We start from the raw sequence: 26,722 nt of genomic DNA, 5'->3' as shown, positions 1-26,722 counted from the left end.
AATGGTCATTATATCGGATTTTTAAAAATAAGCATGCCCCTCTTCAAACCAGGGCTTTTGCAGACATCCATAAGAGGGCACTTCGTGGAGCCCTCGCATATTCTCATTTGTAAGTAAAGAGAAAGGTGAAGATGAGAATTAAGGAAGAAGAAAGGGGATTGCGTTGGAAAAAGTTCTTTGCCACAGGACTTCTCAGAGCCTTTAACGTGTCAATTTGACTCTCGAGTCTTCTGGAGGGTGGTGTGATGAATTTCACCACTGATGGTAAGATATAGTGGTAGTTTATATCCCACAAATAGGGGGAAAGTGCTAATTAAATTGTGATACAGCATCAATGATGAGACACATCTCAACCTCAGAGATGGAAAATGAAAAAACATATGTCTTAGGGGTGTCTGGGTGGCTCAGTCAGTTAAGTGTCTGCCTCTTGATTTCACCTAAGGTCATGATCTCATGGTTGGTGGGTTCAAGCCCTGCGTTGGGCTCTGCACTGATGGTGTGGGGCCTGCTTGGGATTCTCTCTCTCTCTCTCTCTCTCTCTCTCTCTCTCTCTCTGTCTCTCTCTCTCTCTGTTTCTCTCTCTCTGCCCCTCCCCTGCTCGCTCTCCTCCTCTCTCAAAATGGATAACACTTGAAAAAATTTAAGAAAAAGAAAAAAGAAAAAACACATGTCTTAGAATCAATGGAATATGGCAGTATTCGGCTTTCCCCCCGTAATCGGTTGTAGGCCCCCCTGCTCCTCTCTGTAGGGCTTCTGGTGAAAGGCTTGCCCCGCCCACCACACTTTAAGAATCCCCAGACTGGGCGCCGCTCACCTCCACCTCTGCACAAACCTGACCTTGGATTCCCTCCATATCAACAGGCAGGGCCCTGATTGTTGGTGGCTCACTTCCCAGAGGCAGCTGCTTTTGATGGTGTGGAATCCACCCTTTTAGACCCTTCTCATACACGTACAAATATACGTACGTACTTTAAGAAAGAAAAGAAGCAGAATCAGACTACACGTGTTCTCATAAAGCTTGTTTTTTTCCCTACTTAGTATGTATCTTGGCTTCTTTCCATGGCCCATGAAAGATGAGGGAGATAGGTCTGCTTGGCTCTTTTTTGGTGGCAACATAATATTTCAGCACATGATTGATAGAATCATAATTTGCTTGATTATATTGAGCTCATAGGACATTCCAGTTTAATTTTTTTTTATTCAACCGGACTGTAGTAAACATAGATTTTTGCATATTTCTCGAACATTAATTCCTAGAAGTAGAATTCCTCAGAGAGAGATTTTTGTAAACATTGCTCACATTGGCAGGTACCGCTGGATTGTTCTTCAAAAAGTTTGAGTAAATGTCACTCTCCTGTGCCCATCGTCCAGGGAAATGATACCTATCTTAAGGGGCATTTCTTCCGTCATTGACAAGATAGAGCATCTCTCTTTTTTTTTTAATGTTAATGTATTTTTGAGAGAGAGGGAGAGAGAGGAAGGGGCAGAGAGAGAGGGAGACACAGAATCTGAAGCAGGCTCTAGGCTCTAAGCTGTCAGCACAGAGCCCGACGCGGGGCTCGAACTCACGAACCGTGAGATCATGACCTGAGCCGAAGTCGGATGCTTAACCGACCGAGCCACCCAGGCATCCCTGATAGAGCATCTCTTTATACGCTTATTGGCCCTTTGCATTTCTTCTATGTGTGAGTCTCTTCATTTGCCCACTTCTCTGTTGGGTTGGTGGTCTTCTTCTTCTTCCTGATTGGTTACCATCCTTTCTGGATTAAGGAAGTTGTCTCCTTGTTTAAAATATAGACTGTTTCATCGATGGAAGCTTCATCTTTGCACTGGGGCCAAGCTAACATTTTCTGTTCTGCTTTTAGAATATGAGTTGCCAGAGAGAGCACTTTAAACATTATTTTTGAAACGTCTTGAAAACAAAAAAAGGCTGCTGCATTTTGGGAGCTGGAGCTGAGTGGGGGCAGCGGGTGTCTGCCTCGGTCCGGAAGGGGCCATAAATCACTGGAAACAGCTGCCATGGAGTTAATCCACATTTTGCCAGCAGCCGTTTCCATCAGCTGGAATAGGGCTCAGGAATGTCCATGTCTCTGCCCGGGCCCGTGTCTGGCTCCTCTGTTCCGGGGCTTTGTGAACGTCCCAGTGCAAACAGCACTCAGGGCCCTGGAGATGAAGCAGGTCATTAGCTAAGTCAGATGGGAAGAAACTGCTCATCCAGCTGACCAGGGCCGTGTCAGACCGGGAGATGTCCGAGCTGTGGCATTTCTTTCTCTCTGTCCCTGCCCACAAGCAACCCCCCTCCCTCAGTTTTGGGCTGATTCCACATCTTCCAGTGTCTGCCCCGTCCTCCCGCCACCACCCCGACAACTCACCTGTAGCCAGAGAGCCTGAGGCTCAAGCTGCGGGCCGGGAGGTAGCAGCTGCGGCAAGGCCTTTGGGGCCCTCAGAGCCTCCAGGGAGCAGGGTAGGGGCTGCAGCCGCTGGTGAAGAGTGCCCTCCACCCACTGGCTCCAAACGACAGTCAAGTCAAGGACCCACGTCAGCGAGGCCGCCTTTGGAGAAGACTGCCAGGGAGTTTTCACTCCACTGCCTCAGAAAGCTCTGGCCGTGGCTGAGAACACTGTCAGGCCTGCGAACGTTTCGTCTGTCTCATGTTCTCTCGGCCCGTTGCTGACGTCGCTGTTTTTCTGATCCTGCTGGGAACTGACAGCTCACATCTGACCTTGTCTTCTGAGCCTGAGGATGCTGCTCGAAGCCGAGCGCTCTGCGAGGGGAGAGTGGTGGCCCTCTGGGAGATGGCCCGCATGTTGGCTGCCGGTCCGCTTTAAGAGTCCCAGTTCTGTCTCGGTGGACAGATGGACGAGGAGGCTCCGTCTCCCTTAATGCTCGGCGTCAACGGCACTGTCTCCGGGCAGGAAAACGCAGGCGCGATGTTCTTCCACGTCCACTCCCCGTTTTTCCCTCTCCCCAGGGGCCTTGTCGGGCCATGCAGAGCAGTGCTGGGCTCACTGAGGTGATCTTAGACTTTTTAAAGTGGTAGCCCTTCGAGTAACCGCACCAGTACTCAAGGTGGAGGGATGGCGGAATCTGTCACTCCGTACCTGCCGTGTGCCAGTTTTTGTTTGAAGTGTCTGTAGGTCAGTTCATTGGATCCCGGCAGCGGCCCACGGACAGGACTGAGGACTGTTCTTACCCCCATTTTACAGACCAGGAAACCAAGGCACGGAGGGGGGAGGGGGGAGGAACTTCCTCAAGGTCGCACATACTCAGGCAGCCTGGGATATCCAGTCACGCAGTGTTGGGGACGCGTAGCCAGCTTGACGCGTCTCTAACTCCCTCTAGGCCCAGAGACCTTCAGTGGGACTGAGGAGAGGAGGGCAGTGAGGTTCCACTTAGGCTGCCGCGCTGAGGGCCAGGCTGCCTGCGTGGAAGCTGGCTCTGCCACATACTGGCTTTCGGCCCTGAGGACAGAACGTACCCTCCCGGGGCCTCAGTGTCCTTCCATGCACAATGGAGGTGACGGTCGTGATCTGTGCACAGCGCAGATCCCGTGAGTGGAGACCTGGCCCTGGGCTGTGTGCGCCTGCCTGGGCCCACCTCTCGGTGGAAGGGCCACGTTGCAGGCCCGCGCAGCTTTCCGCAGAGCATAGCCAGGGCAGGCCTGCAGCGTTCCTGGCTCTAGGACAGGCCCCACGTGTACTGAGGTGAGCAAGGCGGTCCCCCAGTCCTGTCAGGGGTGACTGGGTACCAGGATTGGGAGGCACATGCTGGGGCGTGAGCCCAGAGGTGGGAGCTCGTGTGAGAGACTGAGCGAAACCTGTTTCGTCCAGAGCTCAGGGGTGGGTGTGGGGGGAGGTATAGGCAAGGCTTCCACCCGTCGCTCCTGCCGGGCCTCCCTCACCCCAGCTTCCCCCTCTGCTCTGTGTGAGCCGGAAGGAGACAGCACAAGCCCCCCCCCCACCCCTTCTCAGGAGGTGCCACTTCTCCCCTCACTTCCCCTGCTGCTCCCTCGGGCGTCCTGGGGAGGAATGCCGCCCGGGCCCGACCCTGTGCCCGTTGGCCTCCCGGCCCCTGCCTGGTCTGTGTGGTCGGTGACCTGGGCAGAAGGAGCCCTGGCGGGCCTTCCCTCACACCCACTGTCCTCACAGGCCCTTTGAGGTGTCACGCCCTTCCTTCCCTCAGCTGCTCTGGATAAACCGGACTGTTGAGCGGCACCCAGTCCTGCCTGCCTTTCAGGGACGCGGTTCCCTGTGGGCCGCTCTCCCTGTCAGCTTCGATTGCCCTCTGGCTCCATCTGAGCTCCTCGGTGCCTGGGCAGTGTGAGAAGGGCCCTCTTTCCTCTCTTGTCCCACAGCAGGTGCTGGAAGAGGGCACCCCTGCCCTATGCCTAGTAGTCCTGAGACAGTCCTAGCTCCTGAGGAGCCCTCAGCCCTGTCGTAGGTTCGGCCTGGACCCTGGGGTGTTGGCTGGACCTCGGGGAGGAAGGAGAGCAGACCCAGCTGTGACTAGTAACAGTAGCAAAGCCATGTCTCCTGCTGCTTATTGCTTACTACCTGCGGTCCCGGCACGGTAACTCACGGTGTCTTATTTAGTCCTCCCAGTGGTCCTTTGTGTGGTAGCTACTGCTGTTATCCCCATCTTGCAGATGTGGAAACTGAGGCACGGAGAAGCAGCTCAGGGTGAGCCAGGGGCCCTAGGATTGGAACCCAGGCACTTGGCCCACTAGTGTGTATACCCATAGGCTACGAGGGGCCGGCTAGGAGGGTGAGGAACTGCCTCTCCTGGGACTGACCCGGAGTCCCGGCAGATTTCCAGGTGGTTTCCATGAGTCAGGCTCCCCAGTCCCCACATCCCCAGGGCATGCCGGCTTCGAGGGCTGCAACGGTCTTAAACCAAACAAAACATATTATTTCGGCTTCATCTCATCCGACGCTATGAATGGTCTGAAGATATGCACGATGATGTCACTGCCGTCCAATTGTTTCCACCCTTTTGAAGCGCAACTCAAATCCCCCCAACAAATCCAAGGGGCCCTCAGGGTACAGGGAGAGGTGAGTCACCTGCCATAAACAGTGCAGAATGAACTGGGGAAGTAGGTGTTCGGGGACAGAGAGACCATTCGTAGGCATAACTGGCGGGAATCGGCAACAAGGAAGAACAGATTCTGACTTAGCTGATGGAGGGGTGGCAGGTGGTTGGAGACATGGGCAGTGAGGACGTCCTAGGAGAGGACTCGCCCAGGAGAGTGGGGAGGTGAGGACGGAGTGCTGCCTGGGGAAGGGCAAACGGTTGCTCAGATAGTGCCGGAGCCCTTCCTGGCCAGGCCAGGTGGACAGGACACTGTGCTCTGGGCAGTGACAGCAGGAAGTTGTGCCAAGGACAGGGATGCCCTCTGCAGGCCCAGACTCAGCTCCAGATCAGAGACCGGTTCCCACATCCACTTCCTCTCAGCCATGGCCCTGTCTTCCGGGCCCTTCCTGGCCTCCCAGCCCGGGCCTGTCGCAGTCTCCCACCCCCACATGCCTGTGACTCGACTGTTCCAAGTTACAGGGGGGCTGCCATCACCATGAGCCGAAGAGCCCTTCGGATTATCTTCAGAGCTGCTGTCAGGCTGAAACTTGATTTACCCAGAATGCTCGGAGCATCTTTCCCTGCCTAGAATTCAAGAGCATGTGGCTTCTGGCCCCTAACAGCTTACCGGCAGAGGGAAAGTGACTTTGGACAGTCAAGCACTAAATGAGTCATGGACAGTGGCGCCTGCAGGTTGGCAGGCCAGACTCTCAGGGCTTTACCCCTTCAAGCCCAATGCCAGTCATCAGGGCTGTCCCAGACCAGCGGCGCCACATAGTGGCCGCTTTGGGAGTTGCAGGCCACCCCCTTTGTGCTGGCTCCCAGCTTCCCCTTCTGTGTTGTTTCCAGTGCTCACAGCTCACTTTTATTCTGTCTCCCGGTTCATCTCACACATGTGCACTTGCCAGAGAGATGTTTCTTGCTGCCACCTCAGAGCAGTGCTGGAGTGGGGGAAGGCTGGATCCTGACCCCAAGGAACGTACTGCCTGGTTCCTGAGTCAAACCCCAAACTTGTGAAAATATAACAGGGTCCGAGACATGAGCAATCAGACAAGGTAGCAGGGCAGGAGAGCGGTGGTGCTGGAACACGCGAGGCTGCTGGTGGAAGGTTCTGGGTGAGGCACTGCCAGGAGGTGGTATCAGTGGGAGACCACTTGTTCTCGAGGGCACAGGGGAACTGGATGAGTGGGTCGTTGCCAAGTGGTGGGAGGAGGGGCATCCCGGAGGTGAGTGTGGGGAACAGTGAGAGCTCCGCCAGGAGCCAGGGTTTAGCTGGCAAGGATCTTGGATTCTGTGTTGCGGGAGGACTTGGGAAGTGCATTAGTTGGCTAGAGCTGCCCCAGCTAAGCACCACAGACCTGCAGCCTCAACAACAGAACTTTATGGTTCTGGAAGCTGGAAGTCCAGGATCGAGGTGTCATAGGGCTGGTTCCTTCAGAGGCCTGGCTCCTTGGCTTGTAGGTGGCCGCCTTCTCCCTGTGTCCTCACACGGTCATCCCCCTGTGCGTGTCTGTGTCTTAATCTCCTCTCATAAGGACACCAGTCAGATTGGATTAGGGCCCGCCCAGATGACCTTGTTTCAACGTCATCACTTCTCTAAAGGCCCTGTCTCCAAATACAGTCATGTTCGGAGGAACGGGGGGTTGGGACTTCAGCATATGGATTGTGGGGGAGCACAGTCCAACCCGTAACAGGAAGGTAAGCAGGGGCAAGTTGCAGAAGCCTGGAAGGGCTTTGGACTTCCACTTGAGTCAGCCACGGACAATTTTTGAGCTGAGAATAGCCTCAGTATGCACGTGGGAGCTTTAGAAAGATGACCCAGGATCTGATAGCGAGGTGTGGTTTGGGTTAGACGGTGAATAAGGCGGGCGAGGTGCCAGAAGTCCAGTGGTTTGTGGGTAGAGCAGAAGCTGTGGGAAGAAGATGGTAATGGGGGTGAAGGTACCAAGAAGGCGGTTCCCTGATTCACAGACTCCAGGATCATGGAGTCAGGCAGCTGGGAAGGAGCCCCAGTGCTCGTCCACAGCACCTGTTTGGTCAGTGTCCCAGGAGGACTGGCTGAGGCCACTGTAGCTGCCCCAACCCTGGGGTGGTGCCTCCCCTCCCAGAGGGAAAGCGCCTGCAGAGATGCCCTGAGGCGGGTGGTATGTCTAGAGAAACAGGGCTAACTCTGGTTCTCACGTGTTTTCAGATGCCCGTCGTGCATACGGCCTCACCAAGTGTCTGTAACAGCTCGGAGGTGGGCAGTGTTGCTTTCCCATTTTACGGATGAGGGAAAGGATCAGAGAGGGTCACTGGCCTGGCCTGGGTGGCACAGGTTGCAGGGACTGGGCTGGCTCTCAGCTGCAGAATCGATGCTCATCATCGCTGTCACGTTTTGCTTTCTGGGCCCCCATGTGTGGTAACGGTCTCCTCCAGGCAGTCTTCCATGACTGCCCTGGCCCTGAGCGTCATGGTGGACGTGTCGGGGTATGTATTTGGCATATGATCTGCCTGCCCTTCCCCGACACACCTCACTTCTGCCACTCACGCTTGGTAATCTGTAATTTAGCTGTATCAGTCACAGTTTATTTCTTATTAAATAAAAAAGGTTTGTTGCACCTATGGCGAGGTATGGACATATAGTCTGTACTTACGGACCGTTTCATGGGGGGTGGGGACAGCCCTGTGAAGTAGGTACTGTTGCCCTCATCTTGTAGCGAGGAAACTGAGGCAGAGAGATAAAGTTGCTTGGCCAGAGTCACAAAGCTCCCATGAGGTGGAGCTGGGATTCAAACCCAGGTAGCCTGTGTCTCCTGCGGACCGTCCAGGGGCGCCCAGTCTGTGCCAAGTTCAGCACATCATTAGTCACCAAGAGATGAGCCAGCAGAAGGGCCCTTTTCCTAGATGCACAGAAGGTGGCCTGACCAGGCTAGGAGGACAGGCAGGAGTTCATCAGGCCGAGAAGGGGCTAGGAAAAAGGATTTGGTGGGCTGGGGGACCAGCATGTGCAAGGCTCTGGGCCTGGGACATCAGGGCACTGTTTTTTCCTCAGCTCTGAGAAGATGGAGTGGGAACCCGACCCTTCTGCCCCTGAACCTTTTCCTGTGCCTGCTCTGCCAGTGACAGTGCTGCATAAGACCATGTCCTGCCCTGGGACCTGGGCCCCTGGGCATGGGGAGTGGCTCAGGGAGGCAGGACAGAGCCCGGCTCTGAGAGGCAGCATCTGGGGGTGGCGTGCAGGCCCCCGGGACGAGATGCTGCTGGTCCTGTGGGAACCGAGTTTTGATAGGGGCTGCTTCTCTTGGGCTGGGAGAGGTGGGAGCCCAGGCCAGTGTCTGCTTGGTTCACTCATCCGCCCCTTCACTGGGGTCCGGCCGTGAACGTGATGGAGGAAGCCCCTGCCCTCCCAGAGCCAACGTTCTGCCCGCAAGGTGGACCTGAGTCGGTGCGGCAGCTCTGGCTGAGGCAAGAGGGTTTGTCCAGGTGGAAACTTCTTCCCGCCTTGGCTAGGGCCCACGGGCGTGGCCTCCTCCTGTGGACCCCTCCCTGTCTCTCCAGGACGCAGTTACAGGTCTGCCTCCTGAGTCACCTGCTTCCTAGCGCCCGGCCTGGGGGCGCTGCCCCGTAGGCACCCCAGCTCTCCCGCGGGTTGGGGAGCCCCGGTCGGCTGGCTGGAACTCCGAGTCACGCGCTTTCTCCTGGCCTTGCCTCCAGCACGCCACGGGGTTGGGGTGCTTCTTTTGCCTCTGCTTCTGTCCCTGTCTGGAGCAGGGGGCGGCCAAGGGCCCTTGCCACCACCCGGCTCACAGTGGCACCTGGGCCCGGAGCTGTGCGAGGAAGGTGTGAACAGATGGCAGGACGGGGCCCTTGGAACGGCCGGCTCCTTTGCCTGGCCTTGTGCGGGCTCCACGGCACTTTTTCCGTGTCCTCGGTTCTCACTGCGGCGCCAGCGTGTGGACAGGGCCGGCTCGTCATGACTCCCCTTCTGCCGGTCCGGAGCCCGGGGCCCAGGGAAGCCGCTGGGATTGCACACTGGTCTCCAGGCCTCAGTTCAGAGCTTTTGCTCTAGTGACTCCCCACACCAGCCTCACCGTCTCCGTGCTCTGCTCACTGTTCAAGGCGGCCCGCTGGCCCCCAAGTGACCATATGTGCAGCGATGGCCTTGTTGCCCACGTCACCCACTGTCCTCCTTCCTAAAGGCACTTCCCAGATTTCTGAAAGTAGGGCTACCCAGGGCTGAGAGGGCACCGTCGAGACCATTCACTGCCGGTGCCACAGCAAAGACCTGCAGTCCTCTTGGGAAACGGCCCAGTGTTGCGCAACAGCTACCGCAGAAACGGCGACTCCCGTGGACCCCGAAAGTGACTTCTGGGAATTTGGCCAATGGAAGTGGCTTACCACAAGCACAAATCCTTATGTGAGACACATTCATCGAAGCCACGTCTGGTGGAGAAACATTGGCACAAATGTAAATGACTTCAGGGGAAACGTCACCAGTCAGGTAACCAGGGTACGCGAAGTCGCGGGAAGACAGCGGCAGCAACAGTGTTTGGGAAAATCAGAATTAAGAAGGCAAGTCCGATCACAGTCGTAGCAAAGTAGGTAAAGAGGATGCTTGTGCAGGGGATGTCCTTCAGGGGGCGCAGGGCCAGGCTGAGCAGGGACATATGTGACTGCTTTCTTGTTTCCAAGTGGAACAAGCCCGGAGGTGGAGGGGTGATGACATGTGACGACATGATGGCATGAGGCCTGTGCGCAGGCTAGGTACAGAACGTGGGTCAGGTGGTGCCCTGACACGCCGACCGCATGCCCCGTGTCTGTCCAGATGTGCCCCGGATGCCCGAGAAGCCAGCCTTGTGCCTTAGGCAACAGTGACCCCTTCACGCCACAGGTCAGATCACTCACTCGGCAAGCGTTTGTTGAGCAGCTACTATGTGCCAGGCAGTGTTCTAGGCACTGGGCTATGGCTGTGAACAAAACCTAGAAGCTCCTGCCTGCCCTTGTAGAACTGACCTTCTAGAGAGGGAGACAAGAGCTGGCAAAGATAGGTATTTCCTCTGGCACACTTTCCTGATGTCGTCCCACTGCTCCGGGCCACACAGCAGGCTCCTGGCCCCCTGGGTCCCCTCCCTTGGCTGTCTGCCACCTCTTCTCCCCTCTGCCCAGCCCTAACTCCTGGGCATTATTCACTCGCGGGGCCCTGCCCGCCACAGAAGCTTCAGAGGCTTCCAGCCCTGCATGTCCTCGGAGACTGTCCCTGCGCCTGGGTGGTCTTTGCATCAGATACTGCCTGGGTGAAGAAATTACACCTGTCCAAGAGAAGGGAACCAGGACAGGGTCCCATTACAGCTGTGCCCAGTCTCCCCACCACCACCAGGGTCCTGCCAAGATGTCTTTTGCAGCCACGGGAGGGCAGACTGCTCTGCCAGCACCACGCTGGGTGCACGAGAGAGCAAGTGAGGTCGGGGCCTGGCACCCGACACGCCCCAGGAGGCCAGACATGGACCAGTGGCCACGTGCAGCATCGGCCTGCTCCCCTGTGGGTGTCCCCAGCTGGCCTTGCCACTGCGGGGTACCTGTTATGTACCAGGGCTCCCGACAACCCTCCAGGGAGACAGTGCTCCCATTTTACGGATGAGGAGAGTAGGGCCCAGCAGAGTTTAGTCAACTTGCCAAAGGTTACAGGTGATGAGCAATTTACCCCAGGTTCAAAGTCAGGCTTCAGAGTGCCGTCTCACCCCTAGCTGTCCTCTTATATCCACCTGTTTGTCATTGGCCTTTTACCTTCTTGGTAGTTCTGTAGCAGCTGCCTGTAGTCAGATAAGAGCGTGGCCACCTGGCAGAGTGAGGCCGGGTGTGACTCAAGACGCCTGGGCTCTCACCCTTGGTCTGCCGGTAACTTGTGTGTGGCCTTGAACTGTTCTCTTTCCTCTTCGGACGTGTGGACACATGGCTGGGACTCGCTCATCTCTGAGGGCCTCCAGCTTCACATTCTGTGATGAGGGTGGCAGACGAGGGAGGACGGCGCTGTTTCAGTTTCCCAGGGGCTAACGTTTCGGCTCTGAACAGAACACAACCCACCATCCGACTAAAAAAAGCCTCTTTCCAGCTCCCATCCAGAAATAAAGATGATAGATAAATAAGCAACAGTAGCCTTTTTCTGGGAACCAGAAATAGCCTCCCGGGCTCCCAGGGCTGACTTCTAGAAAGTCTTCAGTCTCTCTTTGGGGAGAAGAGCTGCTGGTGATGTTGCGAGTTTCCCACGGGAGAGCTGGCGGAACCCTCTGCTGTTGCCATGCCCCGCGAGGCGGGGCTGCCGTGCCAGCTGCCATCAGGGCGCTGGCTCTGATGCTGCCTCGGCCTGGTCCCCACCCCCCCCCACCCCGGGAGCACACTGACCCCAGATGCATCGCCTTTGCCACCTGCTCACCTTCCCTTGTCTCTGTTCAGCGAGACCTTGCTCCCTGACCTCGCCCCTGCTCTGCTGGCACCCCTTTGCGGCACCCCGCCAGCACCATCTAGGGGTGCATCTCACTTACCATCTAGGGGTGCATCTCACTTACCAGCCTGGTTACACTGTCTGGGAGTGTAAGCTCCGTGCGGGTGGGCACGTCTGTTTGTTAAGTGCTGTATTTCTGGCTCCTATGATTTAGCAGAGCCCCAACACAACACATATCTTGCCACTGGTGACGAATGGTTGTTGACCCCAAAATAGGAACCGTAGTGTTTTCTAATTCAGTGTGATTTCCCGGACACGCAGTATGATCCTGGTTCAAACAGTAAAGACATCGTCGTCTCCTGTACTCGAGTCCAGAGAGGAACAGGCCTGGGGCGTGGAGTAGCCATGGCCTGGTGTGGACAGCCTCTGCCCTGCAGGCTCAAGACTGCCTTCACCCGGTGCTGCCTCTCTTGCTGGTGACTGAGCTCTGACTATGGGTCCTTCTTGGCAGTGTGATTGGCCAGTCTCAGTCCCAGACCTACCCCTGGAGCGAGAGCAGGGTGGGCACCCAGTGGTGCCTGCTGCTCAGAGTGTGGTCAGCAGGCTCCAAGTTGGGAGAAGGGGAGAAGACCGTGACGGTGTGCGTGTGCCCCCCCTTCCTGGTGCCACCTCTCTTGGGCCCCGCTTCACATCACAGCCTGAGATTTCAGAAAACTGGGGCTGTCTGGCCTAATGCTAGATGTGGCCCATTCACTGGAAATGTCTCGTCTCTGCTTTTCCTCTGGACCCCAAACATCTCTGGGGGAAGCACTTGCCTTGGCCTTGTCTGACTTCACCCTGGACCTGACGACGGGGGGTGAGGGAGGGGGAGCTGCAGGTTTAAAAGAGACGCTGTACGTGGAGTATGCACTTGAGAGATGGCAGCTGCTGCTGCTGGGGAATTTTTCTTGTTGTTTCCTTTTAGTTGATACAGTGCACATGCCATAAAATCCACCTTTTAATTTATTAAAAGAATTTTTTAAATGTTCATTTTTGAGAGAGAGAGAGAGCAAGCAGGGGAGGAGCAGAGAGAGAGAGAGAGAGAGAGAGAGAGAGAGAGAGAGACATAGAATCTGAAGTAGGCTCCAGGCCCTGAGCTGTCAGCACAGAGCCCCACGCGGGGCTCGAACTCACAAACCATGGGATCATGACCTGAGCCGAAGTCGGACGCTTAACCGACTGAGCCACCCAGGTGCCCCTGAAATCCACCTTTTTAAAGTACACATACAGTTCAGTAGTTTTGAATATCTTCCCCAAATTGTGCAACCATCACCATTATCCTAGGCCAGAACATTTTCCTCATATCAGAAAGAAATGTACCCATTTGTAGTCAGTCCCCATCCCCGCCAGCCCTTGGCAACCACCGTAGACAGATTTGCCTGTTCTGGGCATTTCATATGAATGAAGTCACACAATATGGGATTTTTGTGACCAGCTTCCTTCGCTCAGCATACAGTTTTCAAGGTCATGTTGTAGCCCATGTTGGCACTTCTTTCCTTTCTCTGGCTGAATGATACCCCATTGAATGGGTGCATCATATCTTGTTTACCCACTCGTCAGTTGAGGGGCATTTCGGTTGTTGCCACTTTTTGCCAATGCTGCTGTGAACATTCCTGGGCAGGTTTTTGTGTGGACGTAGGTTTCCATTCCCTTGGTTGCGTATCTGGGAATCACACTGTGACTCTGTGTTTAACTGTTTGTGGGACTGCCAGACTGTTTCCCAAAGCAGCTGTATCATTGTCCATTCCCACTGGCAATGTTAGCACTTGTATTTCCTGTCTTTTTGATTATAGCCATTAGTAGATGTGAAATAGGATCTCCTTGTAGTTTTGGTGTGTATTTCCTTGATGGCTAATGATGTTGAGCATCTTTTCACGTGCGCACCGGCCATCTGTATGTCTTATGTTGAGAACTTTCTATTCAAATCCTTTGCCCATTTTAAATTTGGGTCATCTTTTTATTGTTTATTTCTTAATAGTTCTTTACAGGTTTTGGATATTAGGCCATTATCAGATACATGATTTGCAAATATTTTTCTCCATTCTGTGGGTTGTCTTTTTTACTTTCTTGACAGTGCCCTTTGAAGCACAAAAGTTTTGAATTTCGATGATGTCAGGTTTGTCTTTTTTTTTTACTTTCATTGCTTATGCTTTTAGTGTCTAAGAAACCATTACCTGATCCAAGGTCATGAAGATTTACCCTCATGTTTTCTTCTAAGAGTTTTATTGTTTTAGATCTTCAGTTTAGATCATGATCCATTTTGAATCAATTCTTGTGTATGGTGTGAGGTAGGGTTCCAGATTCATTCTCTCACACATGGATATCCGGTTTTTGGATTGGTTGAAAAGACTGTTGTTCTCCCTATTGAATTGTATTGGCTCCCTGGTGGAAAACCAGGTGACTCTCTTTCTGGTGTCTCTATTCTAGTCCTTTGATGTGTATGTCGGATCTTGTACCACTACCATCCTGCATGATTACTGTAGTTTTATTGTAAGTTTTTAAATTGGGAAGTGTGAGTCTTCCAACTTGATTCTTTTTCAGGATTTCAATACTGGCTGTTCTGGGTCCCTTGCATTTTTACATGAATTTAAAGATTAACTTGTCACTTCCTGCTAAAAGAAAGCTGGGATTTTAATGGGGATTGTGCTGAATCTGTAGATCAGTGTGAGAGTGTTGTCAGCTTAATATATTAAACCTCTTATCCATGAACATGGGACGTCTTTCCATCTATTGAGATCTTCCTGAATGTCTTTCAATAATATTTTGTCTTTTCCAGCATTTAAGTCTTTGTTAGATTTATTTCTTAAGTGCTGTTATTTTTTGATGCTAGTATAAGTAGAATTATTTTCTTACTTTCACATTCAGATTGTTCATTGCTAGTGGGTAGAAATATAATGGTTTTTTGTGTGTTGATCTTTTATTCTGCAGTCTTGCTGACCTGACTTATCTTCATAGTTTTTGGGGTTTGTGTGTGTGGATTCCTTGGGATTTCCTATAGAGAAGATCAGATCACCTGCATTAGAGGTAGTTTTACTTCTTCTTTCCAGTCTGGAAGCTTTTTATTTCACTCTCTCCTAATTGCCCTGGCGAGAACACCCAGTATGGTATTGAATGAATAGAAGTGGCGAGAACAGACATTCTTGTCTTGTTCCTGATCTTAGGCGGAAAGCATCCAGTCTTTCACCCCAAAGTAGGATGTTTCTGTGGTTTTTATAAATGCTCTTTAATCAGTGAAGAAATTCCCCTCTATTCCTAGTTTGCTCAGTGTTTTTATCTTGAAGGCTGTTGGATTTTGTCAAGTGCCTTCTCTGAGTCTGTTGAGATGATCATCGCAATAAAAGCTTTGTCTTTTCTCCTGCTAATATGGAATGGACACTTTTTCTACTAGGGAGCCAACTGCCCAGGTCTGAGCCCCCACCCCCCCACCCCCCGCCCCAGCTACACCACATACTCACTGTGTAACTCTGGGCAGGGAGCTTCACCTCTCCGTGCCCCATTTTCCTCTTCTGTAAAATGGGAGTGACAGTACTTTCTCGTGGGGTTCTTGTGAAGGGGCTTGAGTTGCTGTGTAGACTGTGTTGTTTGGCACATATCAAGTGCAGTTTATTGAGAAGTTGGCTGTTGTCAGTGACATGTAGAAGTTTGGGTGGGCTGGGGTGGGAGGGGACGTTGACAGGGATATTGCAAGGCAAATCTAAAGGCCAGGCAGAGGCATCTGCTCTGAAAAATCTGGTGATGGGAGTCTGGAAGCTCTTACAGGAGGTGGCCTTTTGGGCTCCAAGGATCTCTGAATCTTCCTGTGGGAGGGGGTGGGCCAAGGGGGCTCCGGGCTCCAGTCAAACCAGGTGAGCCCTGTCTACTGCAGATTGAGGCCTTGAGTGTCGCATTCTGTTCGGGTTGGGCTGCAGGGGCTGTGCTTTTGCAGCAACAAGCTTTCCCACCCCGGCTCTGAGTCTAGGCTGGGGGTGCAGAAATGGGGCCTTATTTAGGTAGTGGCTTACAGCTGAGAGCCAGGACGCAGCCCCAGTACGTCCCCACCCTGATTTTCCTGACTTCTCTTTTCCTGGCCTGCCCTTTGAACCTCTGTCATTGACCATCATGTGACTTGGGGCAGGCTGCCTGTTTTGGCCTCTGCCCATGGAGACACCACCACAGCAATTTGAGGATTAAAGGAGTTCTGTGTTTGGAAGGCCTGCAGCACTGTCTGCCAGGGCTCAGCAGACGCTGCCCCTAGACCACCCTCCCGTGGTCCCCAAGAAGTCCTGCAACCCCTGAAATCTGCCAACACCCGACAATTTTGCGCCAGTTTGGAGCCTGGACTTGTGGGGGGGGGGGAAGGAGGGGCGGGTAGAAACGTTTTTAACATGCCCTGTGTAATTCTTGGCATTCATTTTTATGAGCTATATGAGGCTGGATCTTAAACCTTGGTTTAATGTACTGACCTTAGCCAGCCAAGTAGCTAGAAGCTCCTGGAGACAAGCCACTTTGCTTGTTTACTTTTGGTTTGGTTTCCAAGTTGGGGGGGGGCACCACCCCCTCACTAACGCTTGGCCTCTCCTGGCCTCTGTGCCCAGAAGTACAGGGTGGTCCCACCACCTCCTGAGGAGCTGCTGGCCTGGTCTGAGAAGGGGAGTAGACAAGAAGCAGTAATAACAAACCGGTAATGTAATTTAGCAATCAGTAGAGAGCGTCAGAGCACCTTTGGTTATCCCACAAATAATCTGTCTTGGCCTAACTCAGGGCCTGGCACCAGGAGCGTCCGGACAAGCAGAGCAGACCCAGCATCCAGAGCTTTTCAGAGAAACCAAACATGCCGAGAACCCACTGGATGGGCACCCCTCTGAGCCCGGGGACTCAGGAAAGGCAGGGTGTGAGAAGCTGTTGGTAGGGGGGCAAGGCCGGGGCTGGAGTGTGTCTGCAGGAGGCTGGAGAAGGGTGGGGAGTGTGCTTGAGAAAGGGAGAGAGGGAGGGAGAGAGTCAGGAGGCCAGACCTGGCAGGCAGGTGGCTGATGAGATGTGTCCTTTAGGTAGCGAGAGGGTGAGGGCCCTTGTGTCACCAGGCACAGGAACGCTTGTGTAGCCTTGGGCATGCACTTTAATCTCCCTGACGTCAGCTTCCTTCTCAAAGGATTATTTTGCAGACTTCAGAGGTGATGCATGCAAAGTCCTTTGCACGGTGCTAGACATGTGCCAGGAGCTAAGCACGTGGCACCTCTCCTGCAGTCATTGTTAAGCCGATGAGGCACACGGTGGGAGAAGCCTCTATTGAACCAGAAGAATGCTCATAGTTTGTTGAGAGAAAATCTGGGCCGCAAAACAGGATCCTCTTGTAAAGTTCTGCGTGCATAAAATGTGTACATGCCTCAGGCTGAGAAGTTTGTTGTCATAGTCTTATCTGTGAACGCGTGTGGTTCTTACTTTTTTTTTGAGTCAAGTTTTATACTCCTCACATACTGGTTTTGTAATTATGGAAACGTTAGGAAATGTAATTAAAGGGGTGCCTGGGAGGCCCAGTCGGTTGAGTGTCGGACTCTTGATATAGGCTCAGGTCGTGATCCCAGGGTCATGGGATGGAGTCCTGAGTCGGGCTCTGTACTGGGGTGGAGCCTGCTTGGGATCCTCTCTCTCGCCCTCTGCCCCTCTCCCCTGCTCACATGCGCAGATGCATACATACTCCCTCTCAAATAAAAATTAAAAAAGAAAAAAGAAATGTAATTGAAGAATATGCTGCCGTTACTGTCAGTGTGTGTGTGTGTGTGTGCACGTGCGCGCACTCGCTGCGGACTTGGGGGTGTCTGCTCAGGAGAGCAGGGCTGTCGAGCGTGGCCCCGGGGAGGTGGCTGTGTCACAGGAAGTGGGCCCCGGGGGCTAGTAGGCAGGCGTGCTGACGTGGGCTTCTTCGCCGTCCCCAGATGACAGGATCTGCTCGCCACCCTTCATGGAGCTCACCAGCCTGTGTGGAGACGACACCATGAGGCTCCTGGAGAAGAACGGCCTGGCATTCCCCTTCAGTGCGTACCACGCCCAGGCCCCGCTGGGCAGGCTGGCCGGGCCGCGGGCCGGGTGGGGATGGGGGGCTGTCTGTGCTCCCTGGGATGCGTGAAGGCCTTGGCCGCCAGGAAGGGCTTTGCAGCACTCAGCGGTCACGGGTCATCAGGTGGTGTGGGCGGCGGGTGCTCTTTTGCCGGCCTGGCAGTGTCTGTCCAGACGCCTGAGTGCAGATGCTGGCCGTTGTTGAGTCCGCGTGTCTGCTACCTGCCCCTCATCCCCACGGGCTGCTGGAGGGTCAAGAATTTCTCCCTGTACCGCGAGTCAGGCTTTGTGGAGAATAACCTCACTGATTTCTCTCTGCTTTTCTCTCCCTGCTCCATAGTTTGCAAAACCAGAGTGGCTCATGGCACCAACTCTCATGAGGTGAGTGGAAGCTTTGACTGCCCTGTGTCCCCATCTCCGCCTATGACCCCACCTTTCCAGCTCACAGTGTCTCTCTGGGAGCCCGCAGGGGTCTGTGTGCCAGGTCTCATACCTGCTGCTCCGGCTCCCTGTCCTGCTCCTGGTTGTGGCTTTGTGCGTGGTCTCCAGCTTCTCCCTGTGCCTGTCCTGTCCCCAGGGGCGGGATGGGTGTGCCAGGGGTCTGCCTGCCCGCTGCGAGCCCCAGCAAGTCACATCACGTCCCAGTTTGACCTGTCCGACTTTCCAACCTTTGGCTCATCACTGTCGATCGCTCCCTGGGGCACCTGCTCTGTGCCAGCCACTGCCCCAGGCCCCTCTGAGTGCTGCTCACTGGAGATGTGGTGTCCCTGCCAGCTGCTCACAGACCGGCTGGTCCTGCTGAATTTAGAAGGGAGTGGGGGAGGCAGCGGCACTCTACTTGCCAGTGTGTGGGGATTCCTCCACCCTCTCTGTCATTCCTTTATTCCCCCGTGGGCATTCCCAGCCCCACTCAGTGCCCGGGGAAGAACGCACAGGATGTGCACCCTGCCCCGGGGGGTAGAGACCGAGTCCCAGAGACATAGCACCGGTGAGATATGGTGCAGGACCATAAGCAGAGGAGGCCTTCTGGGGGTAAGGGGAGCAGGTGGCCAGGCAGGGACTCCATTGGGTTGCCCTTGCTGTCTTTGGAACCACACTGGGACATTGTCCTCAGGGCTTCCCTCCACCCCCACCCCATCGTCTGCATTTCATTCCCTTACAGGCCCGGCCCGGCCTGGGGGCCTTCCTGTTAGGCCCCGGGGAGTGTGCACTGGGCCGTAGACTCAGCGCCCATCCTGAGGGCCCCGTGGGGAGAGTCTGACCCAGTCAGAAGTGCTCCCTGAGACCTTAGGATGAAACCTGGACAGCCCCCCAGCAGTGCCCGGAAGCAGAGTTCCGTGGTGGTCTTTCTCCCCGGCATACGTTTGTGGTGACACTTATATGCCTATAAATAGGAAGTGTCAGTGTGATATATGGTACATGGTGTGACGGAAGCTGCTGGGCCGAGGGTGTGCCTCTGCCCGTGGAAAGGAATGTGGGGGCAGCCCCTGGAAATCGCGGCCTGCTGCAGAGGTCAGCCGCCTCGTAAGGCTGGTTGCCCTTGGGGAGCCATCCCTGCCTGGGCCTGCCTGGGCTCTGGGCCAGGGATGTGCTCCATGCCAGGCGCTGGGAGGGAGCCGGAATGCTTCAGAGCAGCCAGAGTCATGTCGCCAGAGCCCACATTCCCCTCGGCACCTGCCTGCCAGCCTTCCACCTGCCCCTTCTCACTAGCACCTGGTTCCTCTGTTGGTCAGTGCCTTGCAGTTTTCTGGATGGAAGGATGACTCTAATTATCATTAGTGTGATTAGGCCATCCTGATGCAGAAAAGGTCAGCCTGCAGGGAAGAAACCACTTCTGTCTTCACAAGAGAACTCTGAAACCTTGTGGACCTGGGAGCGGGTCTGGCTCTGGGCGCTGCCAGCGGTGGGACTTGGGGCAGATTACCCAGCCTCTCTGAGTGTCTGTCTGCACGTGGGGATGGCATCGCGGTCGCGGGGGGATGAGGGAGTTGCCGTACGTGCTGCCCTGCACCTGTCGGGTGAGCTATTAGGGAACCAGCTGCTATGGAGCCTGCCGGGGCACGGGAGAAGCAGTGGGGGTTCCAGGTCCAAGTGAGTTCCCTCCTGCCAACGTATGGGGTCAGTGCCTTTGGGGGCAGCTTTCACCCCTCAGTCTTGCTGTCTGAGTCTGGCTCCAGAATGTACACGTGGGTACCTCCCTGTCTCCGCCCCCCCCCCACTTCTCCCAACCCACAGTGTGCTGTTTCAGGGAGGGGCTCCCCCAGATCGGGAACGGAGGAGCATCCAACATTGGGATCTGGAGACTCCCAGGGAGTCTGTGTGTGCTCTGGGCTGCCTGCCTCCTGGCAGGCTTCAACATCAGAGGGATGCCCCCTTGAGTGGGGTGCCCTCCATGGCATGAGCCTGGGCGTTGGGGAGCAAGGCTCTTCCCCTGTTTCACGGGGGCCTGGGGATGTCGGGTGCAGCAAGGATGGAGGACAGGCCTGTGGACGTAATTCGCTTTAAACAGAAAAGTGAGGCTTTCTTTTTTTTTTTTTTAATTAAAAAAAAATGTTTATTTTTTTTGTTTTTGAGAGAGAGCACAGTGGGGGAGAGTTAGAGAGAAAGAGACAGGGAGACACAGAACCCAAAGCAAGGCTGGAGGCTCTGAGCTGTCAGCACAGAGCCCAATGCGAGGCCCACACTCACAAACTGCGAGATCATGACCTGGGCCCAAGTCGGATGCTCAACCGTCTGAACCACCCAGGCGCCCCAGAAGTGAGGCTTTCTGATTAGGGTCCGTCCTTACCTGTACTGAGGTCTACCTGAGCCCTCCCTCAGAGTCCCAAGCTCAACTAAAGTCAACTAGTTTTGGCAAACCACTCTCTTTTTATTTCCTGTTCATAGAGCTGTTTGTTTTTTGTGTTGTTTTGTTTTGAAGCCAGTGCATGCACACTGATTTGCTTGGCAGTGAAATCATCCTCCTCCCCCCCCCCCCCCCCACCTCTTTGTTAAACCACTAAGCCAGAAGCTCATTGTTGCTGTTCTACAAGTGAGGAAAAGGAGCTTAGGGCGAGTCCCCTGTCAGCCCTCATGCAGCCAGGTCCTGGAGCTAGGACTTAACCCCGTGTCTGGCTCGTCTGGCTCCCGGGCCGCCTGTGGGCTTTCTCTTGCTTGTCAGAAGGCTAAGGAGACGGTCGCTGCGGCACACGCATGTACTCACATGCGCACACACATGCACACAGATGCACGCATTTTTTGTTTCTGCACGTGGCCTGCCTCTCCACTCCTGCCCTGCCCGGCCAAGCACCAGGAACGTTGGGGTGGTGCTCTGTGACAGTTGACGTCAGGGGTGGCTGCCAGTGCAGGCAGCCAGCTGTCCGGGCTCCGTCATCCCTGCCCATAGTCCTGGGCATCTGGTGGCTCCTTCCTGGGGCCTTTGGGCTGCAAGGGATTAGTCATGGTCCCGGCTCTGGCAGCTGAGCCAAAGCAGAGATTTTCTCCAGCTGTGCCTCTGCCCTCCCTACCTTTGTGACCCTACCAGATCCTCTCAGTGGGGACCTTTGTCCCCACAGGCCTCGGAGTCAGAGCAGCACGTTCCCATTTCTCAAGCATCCATGTGGTTCACTGAATGTGTGAGAGGCCAAGACTTCGTGCTGGGCAGACCCAGTCCCAGCCTGGGCTCCATCACTTTCCAACCGGCCACTGAGCTGCTCAGGGCCTCAGTTTCCCCTTCTGTAAAAGGTGCATGATAACATGCCTTACACTCCCTGCCTCTCCTGGATCTTTGTGGAAGAATCTCTAAGGATGTCGTAAGGATTGAATAGTATACAACCGGGGGTCCCGTTCCCAGGATTACGGTGTGGAGTTGGGCAGTGCACAGCCAGCTCAACCCTACGTGGGCAGCCTGATGGTACAGGATTTCCAAATCCCCACAGCAGGAGTGAATCGACCCCCAGGTGTTCATTCTCGAGTCTCACTCCCCTCATCCTGGCTTGAGATTCTTCCTGGGGAATCCTCAGTTCACAGGGATGGTGGTTCTTGGTGCATCTGGGCAGGTGATGTGCCCCTGGGTAAGGCTGAGTAGGTGGTGGATTCTGACAGAGCTCTTGGCTCCCTGTTTCTATAGATGGCCATCGTGTTCAACCAGGAGGGCCTGAGTGCCATCCAGCCACCCTGTGTGGTCCAGAACTTCATCAACCACAACGCTGTTTTGTACAAGGTGTTTGTGGTGGGCGAGTCCTACACCGTGGTCCAGAGGCCCTCGCTGAAGAACTTCTCTGCCGGCACGTCAGGTAACCAGGCTTCCCGCCGTCGCAGGGGCCCGGCTGGGACAGGGCGTCGGCCGTCTGTCCTGCCGCACTTACCCTGCTACCCTGTGTTATTTTGGAGGGGGCAGGGATGATGTGATCTGAAGGGTGGAGGAGGTCTGCTCAGTAGTGAGAAGTCTTGGAGAACGAGGTAAAACCCCACTCCACCGGGTCATTGTAGGGGCTTCATCCTCCCGGACCACTGTAAGCTCCGGGACTCCTCCGAAAGCTCTCCGCGCCCAGGGCACTTCCTGGGGGCCCCACAGAGATGACACGCATGAGGAACATGCTGGAATGGGTGATTGGCCCTTGAGGGAAGTGAGGGTTTGGGAAAGGGCCCCTCTTATTTTTTGAAGGCCAGAGTGCTGACTGTTTTATCATGTCTTTTTTTTTCCAAATGGGGAGGCCCAGCGTTACTTGCTGCTTCTGCAGCCACTGAGTGGATGTGCGCTCCGTTAGAGGTCACACAGGGCCCAGCACTTCCTAGTTGTGGGACCTCAGGCAGGTCCATGTGGGCACAGTCACCCCACCACGTCCCCCCTTACAGGGGTGAGGACTGAGTGAGCATGTTTTGGATCCCAAGTCTCCCTCAGATGGTCACAGGGTGGTGGTGTTTTTAGGATGGTGCCATTATTTGGGGCATTTGAGGGGATCCTGTAAGGAGGCTGAGGGGCTCCACAAGCTCCACTTTATTATTTATTTATTTATTTATTTATTTATTTATTTAGGGAGAGCGAGTGCATGAGCAGGGGAGGGGCAGAGAGAGAGAGAGAGAGAGAGAGAGAGAGAGAATCCCAAGAGGCTCTGCACTGTCAGCACAGAGTCTGACACAGGGCTGGAACCCACAAACCACAAGATCATGACCTGAGCCAAAACCCAAGAACCTGACCCTTAACCGACTGAGCCACCCAGGCGCCCTGCTCAGCTTTTTTTTTTTTTTTTTAGCTACTCTCCTGACACCAGCTGATCCTTGGCCCTTTCAGAAACTGACACTAAGATACGGATTTGCTGGTGTTGGGGCTGCTCAAAAGAATGTTCTAGTGGTTCTGAAGGCATCTCTAAGGCAAGTTCCAGAAACCTTTGGAGCAGAGTAACCGTGTCTTTGAAATAAGCACAGCTTTCTAAGGGATCCCTTGCAGGATATTTGATTGTCCTCATGTGCTGTGCTTAGACATGCCGTGCATGTATCTCTGCAAGGGAAACCCGCCATCACCAGATGCAGTGAAATACCGGGCCATTCTGTCTCCATCTGAGTCAACAGATGTGTGTTCTTAAAGTCCCTCCTGCTGGGATTGCCTGTCACCATCCGTTCCTGGTGGCTTTAAGCCACTCCTCTTGAATAAAGTTCAGCTGTTCATCCCCAGGACAGCTTTTTTCTTCCCATTAACGCAACACAGAGAGCAGACACTTTGAAAATGTGTGCCCGTTTTCACTTCCTTTCTGGGTGCAAGCAGCCTTCCCAGCCAGGCGGGGGGCTCCAGGACTCAAGGCTGCATTGTCAGGGTTTGGGACATCCCCATAATCCCCCTGGTCCCAGCTCTCACACACTGGGATGATGTAATGATCTGGGGATGAGGGGACTAAGATCTGGAGGGGTCTTTTTGTATATGACTATATAGCAGCAGGAGGCATTCTTATAAATTGTGGGCTGGAAGAGACTATTTTTTTTTTAATTATGTATTTTCTCTGATTTTTAAAATGTACGTGCTTTAAGTCTGTGGAAAATATATTAAGAGTAGCATACCTTACATAGCCTCCTTTCTTTTTTTCTCTTTTTATTAAAAGAATTTTTTTTAACATTTATTCACCTTTGAGGGACAGAGCACAAGCCGGGGAGAGAGAGGGAGGGAGACACAGAATCTGAAGCAGGCTCCGGGTTCTGAGCTGTCAGCACAGAACCCGACGTGGGGCTCGAACCCACTAACTGCAGTATCATGACGTGAGCCAAAGTCGGACACTTAACTGACTGAGCCACCCAGGCACCCCTCTTTTTTTTATTTTTACCCAAATCCCCTCTACCTGTAAGAAATTTACTGCCACGTTTCCTTCCTTTCCAGACAAAGGAAAGGAAGTTTTCTCCTTTTCCTCCCTGTTACAAAGTGCTGGGCCAGTTTCTGTCTCAGCCCTGGGAGCCGTTTGCAGCCAGGCACAGGCTCTGTGTCCTGTGTGTTGAGGATGAGGCTCCATGTTTCTGTGTCTTCTCATGACTGTGTTTCTTCTCATGACAGGTTGCCAATTTTCCATAAAATGTAGGCTGGGGAGTAGGTAAACTCACAGAGCCAATGCAGGAATGTTTATTATGCTCAGGCAAGTTGAATAACTTTCAGCATGTCCGTCCATCCATCCCAAAGCCGATTTCATGTCTGCGGTCTTCAGGGCATCGTGCCAGGGAGCCGGCGCGGGCTTTGTTCTCTTTATGTGCGTGTTCTTTCCAGATGAGAAGCATAACTCGACAGGGGTCCTTTAAGCTGGACCACTTGAGCAGCGGGCTCTGGGGCTCTGGCCTCTTTCCAGCCCCCACACTGGCTTTCCGGTTTCCCTTGTCCAGTGTGGCCTACAGCTTCCCCATCCACGCAAGGAGCTGTGGGATTCTTCAGGACCTGGGGGGCGGGGAGCCAGGGACACTAGCCTTCCCTCCATAACGACCATGCTCTGTTGATTTTCAGGTGCACTTGTGGTTTTCCCTGTTAACGTCTCTGAAGTCAGGTGATTTTTAGAGCCAGGCATCTTCTAGTTGCTTCTGCTGGCGTGAAAGTCAGGTTCTTACTGAGAGGGTTGGTGTTGGCTTGTGTCAGCCACTAGGAACACGTATCCTATGCCTGTCGTTCACAGTTGGGGAGATTGCTCCCCTGTCTCTACCCAGTGCCAGGACCGAGATAGGCACGTCTCTGTGTTCCCCTCTTGTGCAGTGGATTTACTTTTGTTTCCTGTACTGTGTGGACTAGTGCCTTTATTTTGCCCTTCTCCCTGGGCCTTTTTTCCCTTAGGGGTACATCAAAGAATGATATCACTTGCCACGTAGAGCTGGGGTCAGCAGACTTTTTCTGCAAAAGCCTAGATAGTAAATATTTCCAACTCTGTCATAATTATTTAATGCTGCCCTTGCGGCATGAAAGCAGCTGTAGACAATATGGGCCAGACAATATGGGCCAGACAACCTGGGCCTGGCTGTGTTCCAATAAAACTTTATTTACAAATGGCAGGTGACAGGCTAGATTTGGCTTTCAGTCTCTGGTTTGCCGATCTGTCATCTAGAGCCTCTCTAGTGTAATGGATGCCGTATTTCCTTGAGCCTGCCATGTGCCCAGCCCTGTGCCTGGTAACTGATCCAGTAGGTGACTAGATAGTCAGCCAAGTATCCTGCCCTCATGTGTTTCTATTCTAGTGGGAGAACCCCCACATGCGGAAAGAAAGAATAAAAAGATGCATCGTGGCATAGATGAAGGGCTCCAGAGGAAACAGTGGGTCCTGGGACACCGCTGGGTGAGGGAGCCAGAGCTGGCCTCTCTGTGGAGCTGATACTTGTATGGGATCTAGAAGAAGATCTGGGCCTCCGTCTGCAGCACTGTGACGTGCCCCCCTCCCCAGAGACACACATGAAGAGTAAGCAAATAAAGCTGAAGAAAGTGTGGTCCGTGCTCATAACTGCTGAGTTACTGCAATATTTGGGGATTAAACCTGTCATTTACTCTGTTTTGAACCTGTTCTCCTTGTCTATACGTCAAGGGCCGAAAGCACCCATTTTCCCCTCATTGCCTTCCCGCCCCCATGGGGCGCTGGTAGTGGTTCGTTACTCACACTGTGTGTCTCAGGACTGTTCCAGACACTGGGAGTGAGTGGATGGGGTCCCAAATCCAGAGTGGTCCTGTGATCGGAGTGTCAGGGCCCAGCCAGGTCCGTCTTCAGAGGAAGTGGGTATCTTAAAGCTCCCCAAGGAACTGGCATCGGAGGACACGTGACCCACTCTGACCTGTCTCAGCTTCCCAGTGTCCTGGGCCAGGGAGTGTCTGGAAGTTGCCCACACCCCCTCTGGCCGCTGTTCAGGCCACACACAGGTGGTACTTGAGCAGAGCCCCCACCCCCCCCCTCCACTGCCACCGTCATTGCTGAATAGTCCCCTGGCCTGAGCCCCCAGGTCAGAGTTAGCCCAGGAGGAGAAACAATCTCCTTGGAAAATGGTCCACGTTTTTTATTGGTGTCCCTTCCACAAGAAACTGTTGGGTGATGTGGTCTGTCCGGTCCAGTGAGTGCTGGGTGTGCCTTTCTGAGTGCCCAGCTTCTTCCCTTCCTGGCAGAGTTAAGCACCGTGGTGTTGCCTTGTGGCTCCTGCAGGCTTCCCAGCCTCCCTGAACTTGGCTGTGTCTACCTGCTCTGTGTGGCCCCCCCCTCCCCAGGCTTGCTCTGCTACCCTTGGGGACCCTCGGGGTGGGTGGGAGGCACCCTGAGCTTGGTGGGGTTGGGCCAGGCCGGACTACAGGGCAAAAAGGTGGGCAGTGCCCGCGGAAGGCCAGAACACCTGTTGCAGCTGCTCGAGGCCCACTCTGTCCTCCGGCCCACAGGGCTTGCCACCCCTGAAGGCCCCCTCTTCTTGGCTCTCGGAGCCCAGGAGTAGAGATTGGTGGGGCTGCTTGGCACAAGTCCTGCAGGGTGTTTATTTTCCCCAGGCTCCTCCCCAGGACCGTCTCTCGTGCCCCCCGTCTGGACTGGCTCTGGTCGGAGCGGCGGGAGGACTGTCGGGCACACCGGGGCGGCAAGGGGCCTGTGTGCCCCGCTAGCGGGAAGGATGCCAGGTACCTCTCAGCGCCTGCCTGCTTGGCCTCCGCCCGAATCACTTCCTCATGCATGATTGTTGCGGCGCCGTAATCCTGGA

At 54.3% G+C, this 26,722-nt stretch overlaps 1 protein-coding gene across 4 annotated transcripts in view; it reads left to right on the top strand.

The window, feature by feature from the left end:
- The window catches only part of ITPK1 (inositol-tetrakisphosphate 1-kinase), a 180,431-nt gene that overhangs the window by 141,116 nt on the left and 12,593 nt on the right, over positions 1 to 26,722 (top strand). For 3 of the 4 annotated variants that reach the window (XM_043556882.1, XM_043556885.1, XM_043556884.1), the window contains 4 exons: positions 17,443 to 17,541; positions 17,904 to 17,944; positions 21,672 to 21,837; positions 26,517 to 26,642. In XM_043556882.1, coding sequence (XP_043412817.1) covers positions 17,443 to 17,541; positions 17,904 to 17,944; positions 21,672 to 21,837; positions 26,517 to 26,642 — 432 coding nt within the window. The remainder of the gene's footprint in view (positions 1 to 17,442; positions 17,542 to 17,903; positions 17,945 to 21,671; positions 21,838 to 26,516; positions 26,643 to 26,722) is intronic. The other variant, XM_043556883.1, reaches the window with a different exon arrangement.

This window comes from Prionailurus bengalensis, chromosome B3 (assembly GCF_016509475.1).
Source record: "Prionailurus bengalensis isolate Pbe53 chromosome B3, Fcat_Pben_1.1_paternal_pri, whole genome shotgun sequence".
Taxonomy (NCBI): domain Eukaryota; kingdom Metazoa; phylum Chordata; class Mammalia; order Carnivora; family Felidae; genus Prionailurus; species Prionailurus bengalensis.
Note: the sequence above shows the minus strand (reverse complement) of the source record. Positions and strands in the feature narration are given on the sequence as shown.